This window comes from Pagrus major, chromosome 17 (genome assembly GCF_040436345.1).
Source record: "Pagrus major chromosome 17, Pma_NU_1.0".
Lineage (NCBI taxonomy): Eukaryota > Metazoa > Chordata > Actinopteri > Spariformes > Sparidae > Pagrus > Pagrus major.
The window spans coordinates 13437400-13463615 of NC_133231.1; the positions used below are offsets into that span (position 1 = coordinate 13437400).

The 26216-nt window shown below is 39.5% G+C and overlaps 2 protein-coding genes across 3 annotated transcripts in view; both read left to right on the top strand.

The window, feature by feature from the left end:
* The first annotated feature begins 5657 nt into the window (after positions 1-5657).
* On the top strand, positions 5658-9084 carry LOC141012043 (protein NDRG1-like). Its single transcript, XM_073485422.1, has 11 exons — positions 5658-5711; positions 6131-6236; positions 6525-6645; positions 6800-6862; positions 6962-7022; positions 7459-7545; positions 7634-7690; positions 7836-8002; positions 8258-8357; positions 8449-8536; positions 8855-9084. The coding sequence occupies exons 1-11, from the start codon at positions 5661-5663 to the stop codon at positions 9082-9084; spliced, it is 1131 nt and encodes a 376-aa protein (XP_073341523.1). The 5' UTR covers positions 5658-5660.
* Positions 9085-13276: 4192 nt separating this feature from the next.
* Positions 13277-26216, top strand: part of LOC141011737 (focal adhesion kinase 1-like) — a 66472-nt gene continuing 53532 nt past the window's right edge. For both annotated transcript variants that reach the window (XM_073484999.1, XM_073485000.1), the window contains exons 1-2: positions 13277-13453; positions 23093-23119. The gene's annotated coding sequence lies outside the window, so the exon portion shown is untranslated. The remainder of the gene's footprint in view (positions 13454-23092; positions 23120-26216) is intronic.

Here is a 26216-nt window from a genome sequence, read left to right on the forward strand (position 1 = left end):
GCCATTTTAAAACTTAAGAATGACACAGCCCAATCTGAAACGGGAAAAACATCTGGGGCCAACCAAAACTTCCAATCACAACGCTGTTACCGTCATTGACATGATATAAGACACTGGCAATTTTGGTTGATTTGCTTATAACCAATAAACATATGGAACTAACGATGATGACTACTATGGTTTGTTTTAAGACGACATTAACCAAAAAGGTTCTCTGCCTACCTCTGTGGGGATTTAATGGATCTTTACTTCACGTTTTACTTTTAGAAAACTGTTGGAGGAACTACATATTGTGCCTTTACAACAAATATACAAGCGTACATCAGTATCAGTAATCACTTTTGAAGACTTATTTTTATCAGAAGCCTTTTCGTATAATTTTTCTTCTAATCTTTAGACTTATTTTTATTCTTAACTATTTAGTTACACTGGAGCCTTGTGCTGCTCTATTTTAACGTTTAACTCACCATCATTTACATTTTATCATTGGTGTTTTATTTGTTTGTTTCTATGTTTTTTATATTATCCATTGTTTCATATATATAATGGATAATTGAAAAACAAATGTTTTATACAGTATATTCATTAGTTTATTTTTCCTGTATTTCTTATGCCTGCGTGTTTGTTCAGACATTAGTGTATATTTTATTGTTGTTTTCTGTCTGTTGTAGAGAACTTTAATGCTGGTTTGCAGTACACATAAATTATTAGTATTGTTGTTGTTGTTGTGGTTATGTTTTTACACATAAACATGCACATACCCTCAGAGAAACATGTCTACAGGAGAACACACACATTCACAGGAGGAGGTTCAGAGACAGATCCTACGCATTCATACTAACACACACCCACACACACACAGATAACAAACACACATACACACACAGAGTCAAGCATGTAGCAGGCGGCAGCAGCTGCTGCATGTATAATTAGAATGTTTTGAAAGCTGAGACTCGACCAGCAGGACTTTCACCTGCACAGTTTCCATGACAACCCGCTGTCAGCATGACAATACAACTTTACTGTGACAAGTACATTATAAAGGTCTATGTAACTTATATAACTTCAGGTGCCCCGAAGTGAAGGAAGAAAGAGAATGAAGAAAGACAGTGAAGAAAGTGTGGGATACATACCCTCATGCAACCTGTTGTTATAAAAGCAGTAAACACACAGAATGTCCCTAACACATGTGCAGCTGGTTATGCAGGAGGTTACACATCAATACTTGTAACTCAACAACCACTTGACCATATGCTGAGATTTCTGGCGTTCAAAACTTTCCATCTCACCATCCGTCCCGTCTGTTTTGGAACAGACACACCCACACAGGATTTCAAGACAAAGAAAAAGTTCCAAATGACTTTCCTAAATAGATTGTTGAATACATTTAATGCAGAATTAAATAGAAGCTATATGAACATACATGGTAAATGAGTATTGCGCTCATCTTATCTACCAAAGAATCTGCAGAAAGTTAGTTCATTATATTATTATAATGTTATTATTAAAAACATTCTAATGTAAGCAATGGTATATATTTCAAAATCAAGGTTTGTCAGGTGAAAAACAAAGCAGTGTAATGAGAGCCTGACCTTCTTTCTGCTGCCAGTTGACAAGCTGCATCCAGAAAGTTGACATGAGCCTCCATCTAGTGGACGCTACATGGAAATTACTCAAAGGTTCAGACTGTACTGCTGCAAGCATGAGTGACACTGGAAACTGACTCTTTTCTCCAGACAGTTGGGATGTAGAGCTTTTTTACATTCATCTAAAATATTTTACTTATAGCAGCTTTAATAGATCCAAGACGTTTTATAAATTGTCTCTTTTTTCTTTCATTGAGGCAGTTTCCCCTTTTTCTTTATTTGTTGATGAAAAACAGTTGATTAACAAAGCAGATCATCCATTAGATCCCACCTGCTTAAGTTCCTGCCATTGGGCCCGCGCCTCAGACAACCATCAGCCTAAACAAACAAAGATATAAATTATCTTTCATATGCTCATACTCTGCCATTTTACCGCTCAATTAAAGTGCAGGTTGCACCAGCACATCTGCAACCATGCCTGTTCCTTCAATAAAGGTCTTGAACTTCCTCCTGAGAGGACTGCAGGGAAGTATTTAATTCAAAATATGACTGTTAAAAGTAAAAAAAGAAAAACAATGTTGGTTTTGAAGCCATTTTGTATCAAATCACCAACTAGCATCAGCCCTAAATTCAGCACATTACTCTGTTCTCAGTTGGGTAAGATCAATGTGCATTATTGAATGTCTCTGTTGTAGTTATACGTCTCTGTTGTAGTTATAGTATAGTTATAGCATCTCTTTTACAAGCTTAATGTGCTGTTTTTGATTTTGTTTTTCAACACATTTGTTTTATTGATTTTATTTGATTTTACTGATTTGGGACATTACATGATATTTTTCACCCAGCATCTAAAAGTGTTCAGTTTTATATTTGTTCAAACAGAAACAGATAGACATACAGAAATAACGTGAAAGAGAAATAAAAATTACACACCCTCCAGTTGGTCTACTTTTCCCAGTTGACTTAGTGTTTTGTAGCATATACAGCATTGAGAGAGCAAACACATTTAAACAAGCCACCATCTTAAAGACTTCAGTTACATGATGCTGCAACAGAGGTAGAGTTGGATGTAAATTGATGAGCAATAGGAGCTGATACTTGCTGTTGGACAAGTGGCATTTAACAGCAGGTGTGATCCACTGAATGGGCAGCAATTCCAGCTGGTGACGTACTAGATATGGATAGAAATATCTAGAGCTGTGAGAATAAAATGTAATGTCAATAAAATGTAATTGACAGGTATTACTATCATAGTGTTAAAAGGTAATTACACCATGTGTGTTATTGTAAAGTCCCACAAAGTATATGCAAAATTAAAGGACAGGTTGATGTTGTTGGTATTGTCAAACCTCTTTGTACAGTCTGTGACACATCACACATGCTGCAATATAGGACAAGTGGTCAATGGTGAAATAGGCTAGCAGGCCAAAGCTTAGTCAGGGTTAGTATGATGTTAAAAATCAGCGTGACGTGAGGCTGAGTAAGACCCATCTGCTGCCCTCTGCTTTCCAGCCATCACTAAATGGATTAAACCTTCAGCGCACACAGCTCTCCTCTAGCTGTGTCTATGTGTGTTCCAGGCAGTGGTGGCATTACGTCTTAAAGAAGCGCAGTCTGCTGTGTTTCCACTGTGCCAGCTGTTACTGTCTGCAGTGCAGTCTAACTGTCTGGACCTCATTTGCATGTTTTAATCTATCCATCTAGGGAATATCCTGTTGTTGCATATGTAGTGTTGTACTTCTCAGGGTCACATGACTGAGAGGGGAGCACTCATTCATTTACCCACCCTGATTCTTGCAACTAATCCATAAACCTCTGACCTTCTGCATCATGGGGGAAACACCATTTCATTTAAGAACAATCAAATCACCTTGGACAATGCAAAGCAATTTGTAGATGTATGTCTGGTCTGGCCTATCCTCTTTTAAAGCACCCACACTATTTCCATACATCAGTAAACCTAATTAATAGAGAAAGTAATAAAAAAAAAACAGTTAACATCTGGTTTTTAATATTTGGTAAGTTTAAGACATAAACAAAGTTTAGAGTTCATGACACAAAAGCCTGGTGTGGTATACAGTCAGATGACCGAGAGGCCGATTCAGTATTTTTGAATGGTCTTTTATTCTTTTAGGTTGTGGAAAGTCCTCATTACAAATAGACAGGGTTTTTGTATGAAGGGTTTTTGGAAAAAAGTAATGTTTTGTACATGGATCAAATGGCTATATGATGGTTCAACCACACTGAAAAAATACATATTTATAGGCAGAAAGAGACAAAAATACCTCTGAGCAACAGTTAATGTTGTCATTGGTAAAGTAGATTGGAAGTTTTCTGTACTGGACATAAACTGTCTTCATCTCTGTTAAAATAACCAATATTGAAATAAAGAAGAAAAACATCCATTTAACAGGTGATTCCAAACTCTTGAACGGCAGTGTAACTGTAAGGATTGCCACAAATCTAGTTTACATCCTCAGTCAACAGCCCTGTATCTGTAAATCTATTTATTTATTCTTTATTCTATAACCTGTGGATAATTGCCCTATTGTGATGATTATATTTGTTCAAAAGCTTAATCAGAAACTCCTCAAACTGCTTTGAAAGGGCCACAAGACTTCCATTTCACTTCTTGTTATTATTGTAAAACGTGAAAATACAGTAAATATGGCGAATGGACATTTATATTGGCTTTTCTGTTCTACAGACAACTCAAATCCCTTTAACACACTTGCCACATCCCCCCATTGACACACCCATTGACACTATTTATACACTGATGGCAGAGGCTCCATGCAAGGTGCCAACCTGCTCATCAGGAGGGATACAGTGCTTCCTCACCTTAGCGCCCCACAATATTTCTATGCTCAGCCCTTCTCACACACCCATGGAAAGGCCATCGGGATCAGTTTTGAGTTGAGTACCTTGCCCAAGAATATGCAACTGAAGCTGGGGATCGAAACACCGGCCCTCCGATTGGAGGATAATTCACTCAACCTCCTGTTTTTATTTTACACTATACAACCATTTGGGAAGTCGTAAGATATATCAGTAATGGCATGTATAGTAATGGTAAAGCACGTGTCTTTAAAAAGTGCTTTCAAAACATAACAACAGTATCACGGCTATTTCAAGGTTAGACTAACCTAAGAACTTAAGTACTTTTTTGTAGGATTTCTTGAGGCTTTACCTCTGAAAACAGTTAATTTATCTGAAGTGCTGTATAAGACAGCGAGGTCAGACTGGCTGTCCAAATTCAATTAACATACTGTACTAAGTCATCAGGAGGAGGGTCAAGGTTACTGAAGTGCAGGGAGCTAAATGTTTCGCTGTGAGGAACAGATGGCGTGCTGAGATTAGACATCTGACCTGCTCACGACTTGGCTGAAGGTGTTGTGATTCCCTTGACGCCTCAGCACAAAAATTAACAAGCTTTACTTGTGATTTTAAGGAAGTTCCCACCTATCAAGTTTATAACAGGTCAAATGAGTAATTGGTTGCAATATGTTTCAGTGTCATGCATGACAGGGAATAAATAATGATTCAAAGCTGATTTTAAGATCAATGTAAAGTTCACTAAATGCCTAGAAACACATAATTCGATGAATCCTGAAGGGAAAACATGGAATTATGTGTCACTACAGCTGGGGATTTGGCTCAAAGTATCTTAAGATGCATGAAAAACTTCACAGGGAGGTTGTGTTTCTTCAGATTGTGCTTAATTCCCTCTAGAAATCCAGTGCTGTCTCTGTGGGAATGCGGCAGCCTGAGGTCAGATTAAAGCAGAAGGGGGCCAGTTGGCCACGTGCGGGCCAGTTTGGAGTTAAGGCTTAGAGACAGATCAGTGTCGGAGGATATATAAACCAGCTCAAACAAATAGTCCGTCACACAGTAGTGCTGCTCTCAGCTGGTTTCTAACTGCAAGACTAGCAGTGCCCGGAAATACAAATTAACTTGCTTCGAGAATTAAGAAGAAGTCAAGACTCAAGGATCTCCACTACAAGCAGGATATCTGCTCTGCATCTTCAGCACATCTTCTTTGTTTGTGTTGCAGTCTACTCTACATCAGCAGCCATGGTCCTGGAGGCGAACGAGTGCGACTCCGTCTTTGAGCCCCAAATCACTGTGAGTATCCTATCAGAAAGAGATTAGGTTAATCTTGAGGCTGGAATCACTGTTTCAGCTGTAATCCGTGTGCAAAGTTAAATGACTTTTACCTCAATATCACTGGGTTTTACTGGTCTGCATGGCTACATTGACAAACACTTAAAAAGATGGGCGAAATGAAATAAATTATACGGATGCAGAGACTGAGGCATGGTTTATACTAAACTGACCTGTTTGATTTTGTGCAACATCTGTGCAGTTAAATGCATAGAAAGTTTGCACAAAGGCAAATAAGTATACTGCACCACCCAGCTAGAACCCTATTCTTATCTGCAAAAAACCCCTCTATTTCCAAATGTATATCCTCAGCCAGGCGCACAAACAGTAGCATGTATTAGTTATCTGAATGCGTGATTGAATCTATATGTTTGTTTCAGGAGGAGAACATAGAGACTCAGTATGGAAAGCTCCACTGCACCATGACAGGAACTCCGAGGGCGAACCGCCCTGTCATCCTGACATTTGCTGATGTCGGACTGAACCGTAAGTCCAATCTCTTCGCTGCAAAAAAGAACAGTAGTTATTATGCTTACATTCTGCACACACTGTAGAAATGGTGGAAAAAATCCAACAAAAACAAACTGTAAAATTGAGCACAAGTTCTTTAAATAACTTGATTTCCAAGTTAAGATTGGTATATCACAGGTATCTGATTTACCTCTATAACATCACTTTGTTTACATCATATCACAAGTCAAAACATTTGATTTCTTGTTTTTTCACTTGAACAGGATTGCATAAATATTGAATTCTTATCTTTTCTCCTTATAGACAAGACCTGTTTTGCGACAATGTTTGAGCACATGGACATGCTGGAAATCATCAGAAATATGCCTGTTTGTCATGTTGAAGCACCAGGACAAAATGAAGGAGCCAAAACTCTGCCTACTGGGTCAGTACACTGTCATCTTTATTACTCTCAGATGCTTTTTCAACTGCAGACTGACTCTTTATTTCTTTCATGTTGTAATTTTAAGATAATTTTACATATGTTTGCTAGTTATAAATGTGCTTGCTGATGGTTATGTTGACTTTTGACCACTTAGGTACACATACCCTTCTATGGACCAGCTGTCTGAAGCGCTGCCCAGTGTCCTCAAACACTTTGGGTAAGACAGAGTTTATCTGATGCTTAAATGCTTTTACAGTTGTCCTTTAAATTTTAAGGATTTATCTCAGTTTTGTCGTTTTGACTCCGTGCCCTGCAGGTTGCGTACTGTGATTGGACTGGGAGTTGGAGCAGGAGCCTACATCCTGGCTAAATTCGCTGTGAGTTCAAACATTTTTTCTTAAAGAAAAGAAAGAAAAAAGAGAGAAAACATAATTTGACACCTTTACTCTTTTGGCCCCGATCTGAACTTGGATGGGTTCCTCCAAGCATACATAAGCATATGTTAATCAGATCAATGCCAGAGTTATCAAACAGACCTTTCCTAAGATAAGCTACACAGTCCCAGAGGTGGGATGACACTGACAAACTGTAGTCTTGGCAGCGTATTACAGTAGCCATGTTATAGATTAAAAAATCAAGAGAGGGAACAGAAAGACAGTAGAAACTGCTCAGAATCTATGGCTGTAGAAATTAAGGATGTGATCTGTTTGTTCAAGAGCAACATGACAATAAATGAAAGAACTAACGAAAGAAACGTGCCAATAAGTGTAAATGAGAAGTCGGATCACTAACCGGTCTCCTGTGTGTGTTTAGCTTAATCACCCTGATCTGGTGGACGGATTAGTTCTGATTAACGTCAACCCCAATGCTGAGGGAATAATGGATAGTGTTGCAAACAAGGTAAGCTATATGCATCTATACCGCCACCTGTATTGATAGATATAGATTTAATTCTGAATGCAGCTGAATGCATCTGTGTGTGTTATAGATCACTGAATGGACCCACACTGTGCCAGACACAGTCATCACACACTTGTTTGGAAAGGTAGGTTATCAGTTTTTATTCTACAGTGATTGGCTCCATTATAATGAAAACAAAAATGAATTAATGCACCTTTATAAAAATCTGAAAAAAAGTTTTATATTTAGAATCCAAACATCTCCGCCTGATTTTTCAAATTGTTTTTTAGGAGGAGATTGAGACCAACCACGACCTCATAGCTACATACCGTCACTACATCACAACGACCATGAACCAGTCTAATGTCAGCCAGTTCCTCCGCTCCTACAACAGCCGCGGCGCTCTGGAGGTGGAGAGGCCTATTCCTGGAGGAAACATCAACGTCAGGACACTCAAGTTAGTACAACCATTGACCAAGTTTTTCACATATTGTCCTTGTTTATGGTAATAAGTTGAAATTGTACTTTTTTCTAAATTTGAATTGTAAAGAGAAGTCAGTCTGTTTCTGGTTAAGACACTTAAACTTACGTTACATTAAGAGGTAGCAACATATGAGCTAACACAATAATCCTCAATACCTGTTCAGGATCAATCCTGACTATGTGTCTTAGTTGTTCTGCCTATTTGACCTGCCTGTCTGTCTTTTCATAGGTGCGCCACTCTGCTGGTTGTAGGAGATAATTCTCCAGCTGTGGAGGCTGTCGTCGAGTGCAACTCTAAACTCAACCCCACCAAGACCACACTGCTCAAGGTAATAAATGAATAATTTGTGATAACAATTGATGTGACTCTAATGTGAGGGACTGGAGCCAACACCTGACCTTTGCACTTTGCTCTTCTAGATGGCTGACTGTGGAGGACTCCCTCAGGTGGATCAGCCAGCCAAAGTGATTGAAGCCTTCAAATATTTCATCCAGGGCATGGGATACTGTAAGTCACCATTACTTCACTCTAAAATAGTGCCCTGAACGTATTTCACCTTAATGTCTGGAGGTGCCACTCTTTGGTTAGTTATAGCAGCATTAGTGATAACTTCTCAGTTCTTCCTGTTTATTTCTTACAAACCACTTCTAAATATCACTTCCTGTAAATAAGTGGATTATTGTAACTCCACATAGGTGGATTGAACAGAAGAGGATAAAGGCATTTATTAGGGTGAATCAATATTGGGCTATATCAGTTACTGATTTGTATATGTGAAATAAAATAAATAAAAAAATAAAACAATAATCTCTCTTCCTCCTCCAGTGTCCAGCGCCAGCATGACCAGACTTCGCTCACGGACGACCTCCAGCTCCAGCATCTCGTCCTTCGATGGCTCTCGGAGCCGTGCACACACCAACGAGTTGCAGCGTGGCCGAACACACTCACGCACCGAGGATAAGCGTGGGCGCTCACACACCGATGTCTCCATGGAGAGTATTTCTAACAGTAACATGGACCATATGATCTCAAAGTCCACAGAAGTGGCATGCTAGAGTGCACTCTGCCCCATATCCCATGCACTTCTATCCAATCATACCTCATTATATCTAACCAGATAGCTTCCCTCCTCTTTAACTTCTTCATCTTTCCTTCATCCATCATGCCCTTTCATCTGCACTATGTCTAGCTGACAGGAAACAGGTCACACCTCCATGTGACTTCTTTGTCCTCTGTGTCTCCTTATTCTTTAATCAATGTAAAGACCTTTTCCTGTGTCTTTTCCTCTGCATCCAGTCGCTCATCCAACCTCAGCCTCTTTCTGTCTGTATCCTCCCCTCAACTGTTACTGTATGTCTCTACCTCTGTATGTCTTTTCTCCCTATCCCAGTTCACGTCTTTTTCTACTTTCCTTTCTTCTTCTTCTCTCTCCTCTGACAGTGATGTTGTATCAGAGATTCTCTTGCAGGCGTCCTCATTCTTTAATATGTATCATGGTATACGCTACATGAGGATTTTGTGAAAGCTGAAATGTATTATATGAAACTTGAGTCCTGTGATGTGTATTCATGTAAAATGAATGTAATTACAGTACTTCCTAGTGTAAAAACTGGATGTTCATAACTGTAGGAATGTTTATTGATTATATGCAACTGTGACAGCTGCGTGTTATTAACTGCAGGAATGTGTTATGAACATAGTTAGATCACAAAATGTTTTAAAATGCTTTGGGAGTAGCTTTGTTACTGTAAAGATATGTTACATTCAGTTCAATCATTAACTTCTTGTAAGTATCTCCTGTGCTATCAGTGATTAAATGATATATTGTAAATAATCATCTGGCTGGCCCTCATTTATTCCAACTACAGATGAAAAACAGAACAATCTGACTTCTCGGACATTTACTGTCATAACCAGAGACCTTACAGTTGCAGTCTCATGTCGAGAAACAAACACAAGCACTTATAAAGTGGGACTCAAACCCTTGACAGTTATAAAAACAAAGGAACATAGTTTTGTTTTCAAAGGAAAGGGTAATCTAATTGTTGTTACATCAGTCTTTATATTTGTCATACTAAAGGTCAATGTTATCCATCAACATTGTTTTTCTCTCTTTTCTGTGATTCAATTCATCATTTGCCACCAATATCGGCTGCCACAGTCAAAGTATCATGATGGTGGGGGCCTTTTCTGCTGTTCCCTTGTCATCACAACTGATGATACGTGTATGTTCACAACCAAATTAGATTTTCTTAAATCCTTAATAACACTGTATTCATTAAGTAGTCTTCCGAAGAGATTGTAATTTGTTTAAACATGCTCTGATGACATTATAGGCTGAAACATTTTGTCAGGGACGATGAGACAAATCCATTATGCACCTCTCCAATCTGTCCAATAGATGGAGCTCTAAAACCTCTGCTGTTCTCTCTAGATGCGCCTTACCAGCAGTCACACACCACTGGGTCAGGTTATGTAGCCAAACAACATTCAAATCACAAAGTAGCAAAGTGCTTGTCTGTACAAAGTGTTTTGAAATCCAAATTATGTCCAGCATTTTTAATATCACTCTAGCACAGCATCAAGGATCTTTGTCCTTTCCCAGAAGGCTGGATTAAAATTCATTGTATAATAGTTTGTTTCAAATCCTGCTCCCCCCCATCACCATGCAAACTCATAAAGCATAAGAGATGTATTCATTTTTGTGTTTGTTTGCTAATTCTGATTCTTTTTAAGCTATTTAACCAGTCCTCAGTGTTTGATCTAATCATGTGCAAAGGGTGTGAAAATAACAGGCCATGAGAGTAAAACAAGAACTTTGCATTTAAAAACAGGAATCATGACTTCAGTGCTATAAATATATTTCCCCCTTTATAAATCTAGCAGCTGATTTTTGATTGTTATGTCTGTGCTTCTGTTTGTTTGAGGAATTTCCAGACGTTAAAGTGTAAAATATTGAGATATCTTATTTTCTCTGCCAAACAATTTCTGTGGCCTTCAAACAGCATATTTTCTATATTCACAGCTGAATCCAGCATAATTCAGTTTAGCGATGCTGCAGTGCAATCAGGCACAATGCTGAGCCTGTTGTTCCTTACAAGTTCTGTAGTGGAACTATGTTAATATGTGCGGCACATCAACCTCTGTACTTACAGCACAGTGGGGTTTTGCTGCATACAGCATCTGTAATTGGCTCAAGGTTACTTTACCTTTCTCCTTCTCTCCCATACTGTTTAATTATATAGGACAGATTCATTTTACATCAAACATAATAGGTTTTTCCCAATAGCTGCCAAGCTGTATGACTGCCAAATGTGGAGTATAATGGTGGCCCAGCGGACACCGTGTAACTATGACGTCATTAGTTTTAATCCACCTAAGTGTCACCCTCCCTCACACCACAATTTGCACAGTAAAAAACATCTTTGAACTGAGTGTGTGTCTGCATTTGTGTGTGTGTGTGTGTGTGTGTGTGTATGGATATTAGCCACATGCATGAATGTACTGTATGTGTAGGTGGGACTGTGTGTGTGGGCCCGTCAGTGGATGGATTGTTTTGGGCTGTGACTGCGAGACAGTGGAGACACAGAGATCCAAGACAGCATAACAGCAGTCGGCATCAAAGTCACGATAATATTGGCTGGGTGTATGTGTGCGTGTATGTGTGTGTGTGTGTGTGTGTGTGTTTTGGGTGCATCTTTATTTCAAAGCTTCTTTTGTTTGCCTTGCATTATGAATCTGTGATGAATAATGTATGACATAAATCTCTGAAGATTTCATTTAAACATGAGACACGACTGTGGGTTCTTAATGTATCATCTGTTTCCTATCATTTCACTGTGCTTTGGTGCACTGGGCTGCATCATAAAAACACTAAATCCTGCACACTTCCATCCACTCCGGCAGACATTCGTGATTTGTCCTACAAGGTGAAAGTGATGGTGGCTGACCTGTCAGCAGTGATTACTAGCACAAACTGGAGAGCAATTTAATTTCTGCTTCACTCTGTAACATATTGCAGAGCGAGATAAAGACTATTCTGTTCAAAGACATTAGTTCCTGCCCCCCGCTACTTTTATCTTCTTACCTTCAGCAAGGCAGTTTTTATCACTGACTGCAAACCCAGTTTATACAAATGTTCATTCAACTCCATTACCAGTGAGGCAAAAAGCCATTATCATGTACAAAAATGGTGGTACTCTGACAGTGGTAATGGCAGTTTTGCTTTCACACTGTGCAGTTTATTATGAAAGAACACTTCTCTGACACCCCTTCCCAACGAACCAACCTCTTAAAAAATAAATATCCAATAAATGTTTACTTCAGAATATGTTTACATATATGGCTTTTGACTAAGCTGTGTCAAGGGCTTTCCAAAAGCATTTTAAGATGAATTTGTCAGGTTTATATGTGATATACCACATGGTATGGTGTAGTATAGTGCTTCTCATATTTTCTCCTATTTGTTATTTTGTTGTGTTAGCTCATATGGGCTAAAAGGTTGGTTTATGAAATTAGTAAGGAGGACATTAAACTGCCGTTTGCATCTAATTTAGATTCAACTTAAGACTCCACGTTACATATACGTTATACATTTTATTTGTGCCTATATAATAGATAATAATGAAAATAAAATATGCTTGGGGTGAATTATGATTATTTAATTCTCAGTGAAGCTTACAGTGTTTCAGTGCACTAGTGTCATTTTGAACATTAAAGGATAAGTTTTCAGTATTTTATGGGTATGGTTTGTTTTATTATTATTCGAGCACACCCTGACATTTCTGATTGCTGGGTCTTTCGGTTGTAGACCTCTAGAATTGATTGAATCGATAGCTATGAACTCTTAAAAGAAAGCGATGGAGGAATTCTTCTTGCCGAACAGTAAATATTTCTACTTTCATAAATTATTCCCTATTAAACCACTATAGGGACCCAAACACTATCATCATTTTGATCCCTTACTGTACAGTGTGCTATAATGAATGTAAGTAAGCCTTACCATCCATCACCCTGATATCCTCTCATTTTCATTCATGCCTCATATGACAAGATAAATGAAGAATATCATGAAACTGGGCTCTTGCATAAGAACCATTAGGGGACCCTTGCAGTGGACACGTAGGGCCCCTCTCCTCCTGTCAGTGAGCCCCGCCAGCTGCAGCCATGTTGGAAACGCTCAGGCTCCAGCAGCAGCAGCAGCAGCAGCAGCAGTGCTAACAGCTAGCGTCAGTGGACACCGACTACCGGGCACGGCGCTGTTGTGGACAAAAACAGACAGGGAGAGGGATTCATAACGGAGGGATACAGCCACCAAGCCGGCTCTGATAGCAAAAGCTATACAGAAATAAAATTCATACCTGCTGGCTGAAGAGGTGGCCGGTTACGGAGAGCAGTAGCGGCCGGGCTCCGGGGCTAAAGCGGGTGAGTATTGATCCATCTTGGGGGGCGGATTAAATGGGAATAGCCCACCGTTAGCCGAGTTAGCTTAGCATTAAAGGGGGTAACAGACAGACAATGGGGAAAACGCAAATGCAATACAAGAGGGGGTGTTTTTATGAGCTGGTATTAGTGTTTATAGTCAAATATCGTGGCCTGAATGATATGAAATATTGGTCATTTTGACACCGCGGAGTCATTTGTATTCCTCACAGACAGACAGTGGTGCAGTGGCCGAAACCACCCCTCTCTGTTTCTCCGGTTAGGTGCAAAGGTTCAAGCCAAGGAGGATTTCTGTCCTGCAGAGCAACTAACCTGTGGCAAAAACATCTGTGTTTGGATGAATAACGAGTTGCTCAGACTGAGGTTTATTGTCGGGAGCAGCGGTTTTGAGACAAAAGGCGGCAGTTGTTACTTAAACCTGAGCGTCTCAAGTGTTTTGGGTTGCTGCTCGCTGCCTTGTCAAACCACAATACTGTCCACTTATCTCTGTGGTAGGCCGAGTGATATGTGTTAATATTTGAGCCTGAGTTTAGGAGTGTAAATTATCCCTTTATGCCTGGAGGGATTACACTAATATTTAAGGTGTAATGCTACAATTTATTGAACTAAACAACAGGGTGCGTAGTCTGGTGCCCAGCAGCCTTGTGGATGTGATTAGTCAGTCTTTCTTTTTGGTTCAAGGACTCAAAGCTGCCCTGTCACGTCTCCCACAGATTTCTGTTTTCCTGCCCCTTTACCCATCTTGTTTCCTGCCTTTATGTAGCTGTCACCCCTGATCACATCCCCGTAAACACCCCTCAGCAGCCAGTCTGGAGGCTCAGGACCCCAAAGTGTATCCTCGAATATTTTCTCATGCTTGTTGACTAAAAACAACATTTAATAATGAATGACATCCAGCTGAGGCAATATTTGAGTCTTTTACACTCGGATAAAAACTTGCCAAGGCTGGTATCGGATCACTTCCCAAGAAATAAACTCAAAATGTGATTTAATTTTACAAACGATGGAGCACGTGCTTCTGGCTCTTTCTGAAAAAGGGGATATGAATAGGGATGCACATATTTCATTGTTGATTGATTTATCTATTTTCAATGTTAATGTTTTAGTGTGTAAAATGTCAAACAGTTGTGAAAAGTGCTCATCGCAATCTCCCAGAGCACAAAATGACATCTTCCGATTGCTTCCTTTGTCCAACCAACAGTCAAAAATCCAAAAAGTCTTCAGAAATGACAAAGAAAAGCAGCAAACTACGAACAAATGACTAATCAACCAATCATTGCAGCTCTAGATATGACCACATTTCAGTCAGTGAATTTAAGGAGAAATTTCACTTCCCTTCCAGTAAATGACCACACGCTTTACAGTGTAGATGTTGTTGAAATTCAAGTTAATGTTTGCTTGATTGCATGTCCACTCAGTGCTGTGATTCATGGCTTTTATTCCGTGGTTACGCATGGGTCTGTGGTCAGATAAATAAAAACCTGACGTGCATTTTGGTAATTTTTTGTGCCATCTGTCTTAACATGCGTGATTATTGTGTGAATAGGATGAATCTTTCTCGCTCGACATGCAAATCATTGTTTTATACACTTGTTATTCATGCAAAAGATGAATAGAAGGGCATGCACTCTGCTGTGGCTTTGTTTCTCTTCTGCCTGTCTGCTCTCCTTGCCTCCTCTCCCATTACTTCCACTAATCTGACGAGGCAGGGATGGGGAAAAGCAGCATTGATGATGTTGGATCGATCTTTACACCTGTCTGTTTTCAGTCAGGAAAAGATAAAGACAAGGGACAGTACAGTGTGTAAGATGGGAAGGGAGAAAGAGAAGTAGTGGGAAGGCAAGTAGAAATGAGGGAAGGAGGCAGCTGTTTGGAAATGAAACTCAGCCCCCAGGTGTGTCAGTCCGAAACAATCAGTGGGCGGGTGTTCTCCCTCTCCTATAAGTGACAGCGTACAGTACAACGAGGAAGTGGAGAGACAGAGCAGGAACATACACAGGCGTATGTGATTTAGCAGAGGTTCAGTCCTCTGTCTACCGACTGCCAACATGCAGTTCTGGGATATCCTGGGCTGCACCAATGGAGGTATGGACGTGTGTAGTCATACTGATGGCTCGGGGAAGTGTGTTCGGCTGAGATTGGACTGGGTGTGTGGGTGCTCTGTGCTAGGCAGGTAGAGAGGGTCTGGCAGGCTGAGGGCTGGAAAGGAATTTGCGCTGCTCACCGCTGTGCAAGCAGTTGCATGTGAAAACCTCACAGACAGGTAGAGTGTGGAGCACAAACAAAGACAACGAAGCCTCTGATACAGTGTCAGACTGCTCTGTTTTCCTTTGATAAACCTGGTTGGTTGCTTCTGACGGATCTCACAGATTTGACAAGTGAATAAATTGGCACAAATTATGTGGCTGTGTGCATGTGTTGCCCTGGATGCTGAATTTTGTTCTCTAGGTTTGCCTCTAAACGTGTGCTGTCCTGTCCACATGGAGTACTTATTTTGTTGGCTTGTTTACCTGCTGGTTTATGTTTCTGTTTTATGATTGGTTAGCAATTTAAAATTCCCACAAACCTAAAAACTATAGCTATTTAATAACAACCACTGCTACCACTACACAGTTATTACTGTTGCTCCAGCTGTTTCTGTCATCCCTATTCTTTTTGTGAATATCGCTACCACTGAAACTACAGTTCCCAAAAAGTGCAGTCACTTCCCAATTTAACAACCGGCTTATTAATTTATTCAGGAGTCACTTTAACTGTTGGTAAGACGAGTAGCGTGGCAACGATTAATTGATTAGTTGTCAACTATCAAATAAATCTCTGACCATTTCAATAATTCAACACGTTTCCTGATTCCAGCTTCGTTAAGGTGAATATTTTCTGTCTTTTTTACTCTTTTATGTTTGTAAACTGAATATCTTTGGGTAGTAACAAAACAAAACATTTGAGGACGATATTTTGGGTTTTGGGACACACTAGTCAACAATTCCACCGTTTTCTATTTTATCAACCGAACAACCAATCATTGAATCAGAATAATAATCAATAGGTTCATCTACAATGAAAATAATCATTAGCTACAGCCCTAAAGACGAGCTTTTAATATTAAACCCTCACCACCGTCTCTTATAGTTTTTTGTGCCTTGACCAGTTTTTCTTTAAAGTCACACTGTGCGTCTAAACCTGCATTCACACAAGCAAATAGGGTTTATAATCTTCACTCTTGTGTGTTGCTCACATCTGATATTTTATTCTCGTTGTTTACTGCACAGAGAAACTGCGTGGAATCCGATCTTCCTGAGTCTTTCGGGGCAGCCATGTCTGGTCAGACCTGTACCACAAAGAGTTAAACATTAGATTTCTGTGCCTATAAAAATGCAGCTAAACAACCAAAGGCCACCACTGCGATCAAATGTCACTGTTCTTGTCCACAGGGCTTAACGTAGGTGTGCAGAGGGGGGTTAGTGAACAAGTCAAAAAACAAACATGAAACATCTGGCAATTGATACTTAAGAGGAAGTGTAAGAAATTCAGACCTATAGAAATAAATGTATTGTGTGTTTGTATCTGCATAAGTTAGTAAACAAAGACACATACACCCTCTTAATCTATAAATGATGTCTGTAAAACTCTGCTTTATAATGTCAGCTAAGTTGTGTTGTCTCGTGTCCTGCCTCAGTTGTGGTTACTTTGTTGTGCTGTATTGAATTCCAGCACAGCTCTACCTCCAACACCCATCCTGTGCCCCAGGCCATGTTTTCTGCTATTGCGTTAATTGGTATAGCTAAGATACCTGATAGGTTGTGTCATATTCTTTCCACTTGCATAGAAGAATATAGATTCAGCTAATCCGTAAGTGAGTGTCTGAGCTGTGTAATACAGTTATATTTGCACTTTAGTAATTTAGCTAACGCTTCCATCCATTAAATTTTACTGGAACGATTTGCTGTCAGACTACATAAAAAAGCTAGATCTTGAGCTCATTTATACCTGCTTACTCCCTGTTTGTTGAGTCTAATGCTATCATGTTTACAACACCTGTGAAATGACTGGAAACATGTGCTCCTGTTGTGTAATCATCAGTCTTCCCCTATTTGCATCCATTGCTCACTGTTTTGTTTAACTTATTCCATGTGGTCAGCACTCAGTCAGATACTTTGACAGTGAATAAACTTGTATTGCACCTCATCAGATATAAAGTTGCTGTTTAGATTTTCATTTAGGTCAAGATTTATCTATAAAGTAATGGGTTATTATACTAAACAAGTAAGTGTGACTTATTTTACAGTCCCTATATCTGTCTTTACCTTTAGCCAGGAAATTGGAAAAATATACAGCACAGTAAATGGAAAATATGGAATGGAAAAGTCATGTCAGGTTGTCTTGGTAGATATTCATCATATTGGCCTGCATCGTAATAGAAAGTCAAACTGAGCATTGCAGAAATCGTTATGGGAGAAATCTGATTTAGCAGTCGTACCACGCTTCAAACTAGAAGCTCAATCCCATTTTGTATTTACAATGATATGCAATCTTTATCTTGTATTTTACATTACTTTGTATTTTCTGCAGAAATGCATCCATAGTTGTGACTAGAGCAGCAGCCAGAGGAGTGAAGTAGCTGTCATATATATATTTGCAATATGGATAAACATGAGAAGGACTGGATTCATTTTAAAATTTGACTAATGTTTCCATTTATTAGGTTGTTTAAGTATGTTACACCTCAAGTGTTTTCAAAGAAACACAGATACATTAATCAATGGCTGGACAGCTCTGGCTTTAAAATGTTACATCACGCTTGTTTGAATATTTCTCTTTTTATACCAGAGTTTCTTTTTTGCATCTTACAGCACACACATTTTCTAATAGTTCATTTAAAAACAGCAAAGCAACCATACAGCAAAATCCCAAAAACCATTTGGTTGTCTGACAGCAAAACCTTTTATTCTCAGTTCCTGAAAGAATTTAGGGATGTGAAGCTTCCACGGCAACCTGGAGATGCAGTGGATCAATGTATTTGTGAATGTCAGGGCGTTTACTTTGGTGCAGTGGTACTGCACACTGAGGTAGAGCCGTAAAACAGCTTGTAAAAACAGCTCGTTTGTGTAAAGATCGTCAAACTATAAATCTGTGAACTCGGGTAAAAACAGCTAGAGTTTGAGCAGAGAGGGCACAAAGGGATCTGAGTGTGCTTGCTGCAGTCCCCCTTGTAAAACTGTTGACTTTATATTAAGCCAAGAACACTGACTGTTCTAATCCAGTCAAAAATGAATAATTGTGTTGTTCTGTCACATCATTGATTTGATCCACTTGTTAAACAGATAAACCTCCCTTAAACATTATTGCAAGTCAAGGCAGTTTTATTTATATAGCCTAAAATCAGATATCACAATCCATCAGGGGGTTTTACAGTATGTACAGTGCACAACACCCTCTGTTGGACAGAAAAGAACAGAAAGACAGGCAATGGATGTTGCGTGTACATAACATGGCAACAAAATCACAGAATATACAAATTACAAATACATTTCTGATACAGGTTGCAAATATGTCAAGAATGTGGATTCAGGAGAACAACTGAACAACTTGAGGACTTCAAATAGAAAAAAATACTCAAGTTGGTAAAATACCTGGATTTGCTAAGTTTAGTATCTTATGAATTCCTGTTGAAACTTTAAACTACATTGCTCTTTTGTATTTAAAGAGCAATGTAGAAATCTTCAGATAGAGATGAAGTGATGAATCTCTCTGACAAAGCTTGGGTCATACAATAGATTTGTAATTTGTAGTCAATCTAAATTGTAGTTCTGAAATCATTTTGTTTAGTTTAAAGAGGCTCTGTGGAGCTTCTGTGTTGAGCTGGAAACAAACATTAGCTACTGTTGCTCTCTGTTATTGGAGCGGAGCGAGGCACTGAGACGAGGCACTCGAAAATGTGCATAGAGTCACATCCTTTGGACTGTCGTGGAAGATCCGACCAGAGTCCTTCCCAAAGACATCAACAGTCCAGCAGCATTAAAGAGTTTAAGCAAACTGTCCACAGCCTGTTAAGCAACTGAGAAAGATGGGAAGGGGTCTAATTTTTCACATCACATACAGTCTGCTCACATATGGCCAATAAAAAAGTGATTAATATGTGGAAATTGCTACAAATTGTGATGGAGTGCTCCTTAATTTATTAATTGCATACTGTTCACTGCCAGACTCTTTGGATTGATATGGGTGCACTGAAAAGAGTAGTTCAAGCATCATCAGCACACTGTCTAACAAACTGACTGTGCAACTTCACCTAATTGTGTGTGTTTACAAGCAAATTAACCTACAGGATCTCCTCCCCTGGCTAATGTACTATAGCTCGACTAAGTAGGTTATTAACGCAGGTGATTAATATTCATATGGAACTGTTTTAGTGACGTCAGCAGCACATGTAAACGCTTCTTCTGCCAAATACAGATGTGGAAAAGGGCACTGGTGTAAATAAGACCTTTCTCTGTCTTACTTCCCTGTCTCTGCAGCAGTCCCAATACTACAATAATGTTTTTATAGCTGACAGCTACCTGATTAAAGCTGTAGCTGCTACTGTGGTGACTTAATTCTACTCTCTGATGTCGCTCTCAGTCCTGCTCCACTCTGCTCTGTTGTTCTCTCTTCTGACAGGCTCGTCGGTGCAGAGGAGCTGCAAAAGGCTGTTGTTGTTTTCTTGATGAGAATGGAGTTGTGCAATGCCCTTAGCGTGGTGTCAACTATAGCGTAGCCTCTGTGGTTTGCAGCCAGAGGCAATAGTTTTCTACTCTGAGTGGGAGCGAGGAATAAAAAGGCTGAGAGCGCGAGGGGGGAAATGTGATAGAGTAGGAGGGAGAAGCTCTGAAGAGTGTTTATGCAAGTGAAACATGTTATAAGCAGTCCTCGTGACAGATGCTTTAGTACTGTTTTAATAACAGGCTCCAGTTCTGGGTCATTATGTGTGGATGTGAAAGATTAAAGTTGGGTTTAAGGCTAGGTCATCTCAGGTGACATTGAGAGAATATCTCTCCCTAGAGTGTTGTTAAAGCAGAAAAGGCAAGTCTCTTTAACAAAATATGTATATCGGTGATGTGCGTGCATGTACATCTCTTGAATATACTGCATATTTTAAATGTATAATCTAAACGCAGCTGTGTTGAATGAATGTGTGGGTACATTTCAGTGGCAATCGTACCTCAGCTTTCTATTTATAGGTATATTTTTAACATCAAGACACATTTCAATACATGCTTAAGCCTTCTCTACTGAATGCACTGCCAGTCCTGGCTAGAAATTGCGTAGTGTATCTGTGTGTAAAATTCACTCGTGATGAATGTAACATTTAAGGCACTGAGTGAGAGAGAGAGAGGACTAATGCCAGGGTTGGTGTTGTGTTGCTTTTGTTAATAGCATCCTACTTGTAGCCAACGTTTTGGACACAAATCTGCCAGGAACAAATGGGATTATGTGATTAGAAGAAATTATGTGAAGTGGCAGAACACACACTGAGCAGCAGTGAATCCAACCAAGTAAAATGAGTCAAAGTAACAACAACATGGTATAACTAGATATCATATGTGTGTCTGCATTGGAAAAGTGAGTACAATTTGTAAACTAGTATCAGTATTGATGATAAATGCACTTATTTATTATCTCTGCCAAAGGAGTTATGTTTTCACCCATGTGTGTTTGTTTCAATCCTCTTCGTTGGTTGGTTTGTCAACAGGATTACACAAAAACTACTGAACAGATTTCCAGGAAACTTGGATGGAGGATGGGTCTTAAGTTTCGGGGAAAGATCGGGGACAGATCCTGGAATTTTTTCTCACTTTCTTTAACATTGCAAGATAGGGCCTTTTTTCGACATTTTCTTTAATTTTTAATAATGCATTGATCTTGATAAAAAAAATCAGGCGTATTTAGGTGGCTGATATCTATGAGTGAGCACAAATGAGGACTGTGGGCCTTGGTGGCGGTATGCGCTCTACAGAGTGCCATTTTAGCTTATTTATTTATTTTGCAGTAAAACAGCAGCAGGAAGACAACAACAAAAGAAAGGGAGCAAATTATGCAGGTTAGATTTAGAAAACCTCTTGAAGCTTATCAAATGAATCTCACCTCAGGCTACATAAAACTGCAAAAACACTGCTCAGAATTGGTATGTATAATGGAATCGTAGCTTTTCAAGTGGCAATTTTGGTGATGTCTCTATTTTGCTCTATACTATCTCATTTCTTACATATTATGTGTAAGAAGAGCATTGGTATATAGCACGTAATGTGCAGTAGTAGTAGGTTGTGTGAAATTGGGACACACTTTACATATAAAGTAAGACAAAGCCTCGGCGTCCTTACTGGCACCACAGTCCCGCTTTGTGTCTGTTGCTTAGTAACAGATGCCAGCGTAGCTTCAGAGTGTTTTATCGTATTGTTCATTTTGGTGACATTTCTACATGTGCGTGTTATAAAGAGTGAGTGAAAAGATGAGATAGAGGAGCGATGAGGTTATGAGACAAATGTGAGAGTTTTCTGAGGACAGTGGGTGAAGTTATTACAGCATGACAGAGCAGATGTATTCTGCCAAGTCATGATTCTCGCCTCGCTTCGACTGTCTGGAATGTAGCTCATATTAAATCCTCCCGATTCATGAGAGCTGCTGCACAGTCACCGGTTAGTCTGTGCTGACATGTGAAACCAGTGGACGTGCTTAGTGTGATTAGATATTGACTCCTGTCAGTCAAATAAACTAAGCATTGTAATCAGTTGCATTGGACAGTTCAGACAATCAAAGTCCACTTTGATGTGTTGGTGAGTTGTAGAGCTGAAAGGACACGATGTAATTCATGGTCTTTCTGATAATTTCTTAATGTAAGGAATTTCATAGCAGTGTGCTTCCTGTCAATGGCTACATTTCTCAATAATCCTCTGACTTGATTCCCTCCTCTGTTTGCCTCTGCTACCTTATTATTAGGCACCTCACGATGTGATTCGATCCCTATTCAGAAGGCTAAGATGTGACGCATTATCTTACCTTTATGTTACGTTTCACTATCCGATTGGTTCAGCCGTAAGGAACACACATCCATGTTCAGAAACGGGTTTCAAATTTCTGATTATTGACTTTTCTGCCTCGGGACACAATCTCTTAAAGAGAGAACTACAGTGCATCTAAGAACTCTACTTAACATATTATAATATACTTTTTTACAGCACCTGTTTTCCTCTCTACCTTTATTTAATACTACACCTCTTTATTTATTCTTATTTCTTTTCCTTCCTTGGGCTTCTTTTTCTCACCTTTTCTTTTGTGTTGAAGAGGGCTAAGGAGAAGTTCATGAAATTGGACTTACATTATAAGAATACAGAATACATACATACATTATATGAGATATTATATGAGAAGCAGTAGCTTATTACCATACATAAAAATGGATAGTTAATCTGTGTATGCATGAAAGACAAATCCTCATCTATTGAGTTTTTGATACTTGAAATGAGTGTATGAGTTGCATGGACAATTAACTGCTCATGACTGAATCCATTTCAAGAAGATACTCTGATTGTGAATAATTAATTAAAATCTTATTTTTTCTTTTCCCCCTCACCTTTTCTGTTGCAGATATTTCCAGAATATCACACTACGCTGGTGAGTACAATTTTTTTTAAATACAGGGAAGTACTTTTGAAGGAACGTTAAACTAATGGTAGAAATACTTAACATCCACCACTTGATGACAACTAGTCAACAATTCATACCAGTATGATTGTGTGTGCAGTGTGTCTGAAATCTTATATTGAACGGGCATTATAAAGGTTTCCCTTGCACCCTTATTGAGTATCTGTTAAGTTTGATTTTTCATGATAATTAAGAGAGATTCACCCTTTTATTTTATTTTTCACAAGGCATTGTGTTCTTTGGTCTTCACCTTGACACACACTTAAAATGGGCTGGTGTTTCTGTTTCTGTGTCATATGTCACAGATTTAGATAAGACATTTTAAGGCCAGTAACTCCAGGTTTTCCTCCATGGTTGTTTCTAATGTGGATATCATATATGTGAAGCTAAGAACTTGTCATCAGTAATAATAATTATACATTTCTTGACCTAAACTTTGGTTCCAGTCTCTAGTGGGAGACGTGTTGCCAAAGTTTTGGTAGGGGTTAGCTGACTCAATGAGGTGACGTTTCTGACCTTTTTTGGTGGAAAGTAATAGCAGCATGGCACACAGTATACAGGCTGAGTAAACTGAACTTCAGTGCCCAATAACAGCCTTGGCAATGCTCTTATTCTCAAGACTGATAATTAGAGTTTTTAATGGAGAGTATGTTGAACATAGCCACTCTGACACTGTTAGGATGAATTTAACTAATTGAAATGGTGTTACGATACAAAACACAAAAGAAGACAGACCTGGAGTCATGGCTCGCAATGTGCCTGAGGCATTTCTGCACCACATGTGGTTTAAAATGTAGCAAAATCAATGAACACTAAGGCTAAATAACTTAAAAGCAATTTTTACATGAGGATTTACTAAAGAGTGATGCCTGGTCATTGGTGTCCATGCTGTATTCGTGCTGAGCCCTGATTTAAATTGATCATTGTTTATTGTTTAAACAGTCCATTGTGTTTGTATTGTGCAGCATCGTAGCTTTTAAAAACATGTTTCTTGTTGTGACTGGTAAACAACAGCATTGGTTGTTTCAGCAAGTGCCCCAAATAGACATATACTGTAACCATGACAACCTTAACATTTTCATGTAACATAATGTATGTAATGTTACGTGAAAATAAAAAACGTAACATTACATACATTATGTTACATAAAATTAATGTGTTTATCAGCAGTGATTTGTAATGCTTTGACAAATGATGTAGTCCTGTTGATGAAGGCATTAGATCAGAAAACACTTCTAAGGGCTGTTGAAAGCAACATATTTTGTCTTTAATTTGGAGGACTTGTTGCTCTTGTTTTAAAATAATTGTACATCTACTATTCTCTACATCAGTTTGTGTCACAAAATAATCACAATATGAGTGTTGTCAGTGTTTTGCCACTGGAGGCTTAGCTAGAAAGTGTTCACGACCATCTTGTCCTTTGGCACGTCCGAGGTATTGAATGTCAGAGTGCTTTATTGCCAATGAGGAGCTGGCATGCTGCAGGAGCAGGTGAAATATGTTTGGGGAGGAGGAGTGAGGACAGAGGGCAGTAGAGACCAGCTGAGGGCAGACAGGCAGACAAACGAGGGTGGCGGATAACTAAAAGAAACAGAGAAGGAAACAAGTGTTGTAATGGGTCAAAGAGTGGAATGTATGTTTTCTGTAGCTAAGCTCTAATCCTGGTAAAAATGTGTGTGTGTGTGTGTGTGTGTGTGTGTGTGTGTGTGTTGGGTTTGCGTGTTTATGAGTGCCTCCTTTTTTTAAAGTTGGAGTGTTGATTAAGATTGTGGTCTTATTACCATATTTATGAGTACTGTCCAATCAGCTCGCCTACTTTCCACTGCATCAAGTCTCAATTACAATATTTCTATCCCTCTTTCTTCCTTCCTCTTGCCTCTCTCCTTCTCTGCCCTACACACACTCAAACATGCGCGCATACACACACACACACACACACACACACCCTTCCTCCCTCTCCCCTCTGGTTATGCCTGTTAGTGAGCGGAGCAGCTTTTTCGCAGCGTGGTCACAGCAGCCTATACAAAAACACAGCAGAAGAGAAACACTTGCACACACTCCCACTGTCAGAATTTTGCACACACACTTCCTTTGCTTTGCTGACACTTACACACACTTTCCCCACACACATGCACGCAGTTGCCACACTTCTTAGCCTCATGCACTCTCGTATACGTTCACCCGCTCTCTGGCTTCCACACATACACTCTCACTCCACAGTCTCTTTGGTGCACTAATTTCGACTGCTCAGGGGTTGTGCTGGATGTACAGTGTGTGTGCGTTTTGCGGCAGCATGTGTGTGTGTTGGGAATGGTGTTGTGATCTAGTTGCTCTTCCGCTGCTCCAGAGGAAAGCCTTCAGAAGCCAGACTGAACGACACACAGCTGACTGACTTCGAAACAGATTTACTGCAACGATTTACCTCCAACCCACTCCTGCAACATCATTTTCTCTTCACAGTCCGACTTTCATCCTGTCCTGCCTGGCTTCGGATTGCAGTTTTTTTTTGTTAGTTAGTGACTTTTTGCTCCACCTTTCCCTTTAGGTCTCTGTCGCTTTATGTATCGCTCTGACATCAGACACCTGCTTTGACCTGGTTAACTCCTGCAGGCTCCGAGTATTGTGGGACAGCTTTGGAGGATGTGAGGCTCAGCTTCTCTCTGGGGTTTCTCTGCTTTCTCTCCTCATCACACTCTCTTTATTTCTTTATATTTCTCTTTCTAAATAATATTTTCCTTTGATCATTTGGGTCTTATTCAACTCTTCCTGTCTTGTCCTTCTTCTTCTGTCTTTATCCTTATTTCCCTGTCTTGCTCTGCCTTTTCCCTCCTGCGTCGGTCACCTCTCCCTCACTGTGCTCCATTTCTCTACGTCCCGCTTTGCCCTACATTTTCCTCGCTTTCTTCACTGATGCCAGTTTCTCATTTTTTTCTTGCATCTTCTTTTTGACAACATTGTTGGATTTACAGAACAAAACTACCACCTTTCTTGAAAAATGACACTTTGATGTAATTATCTGGAGGCTTACTTTTCAGCAAGGGGTGTCGGTGTTGTTTTGTAACCTGGA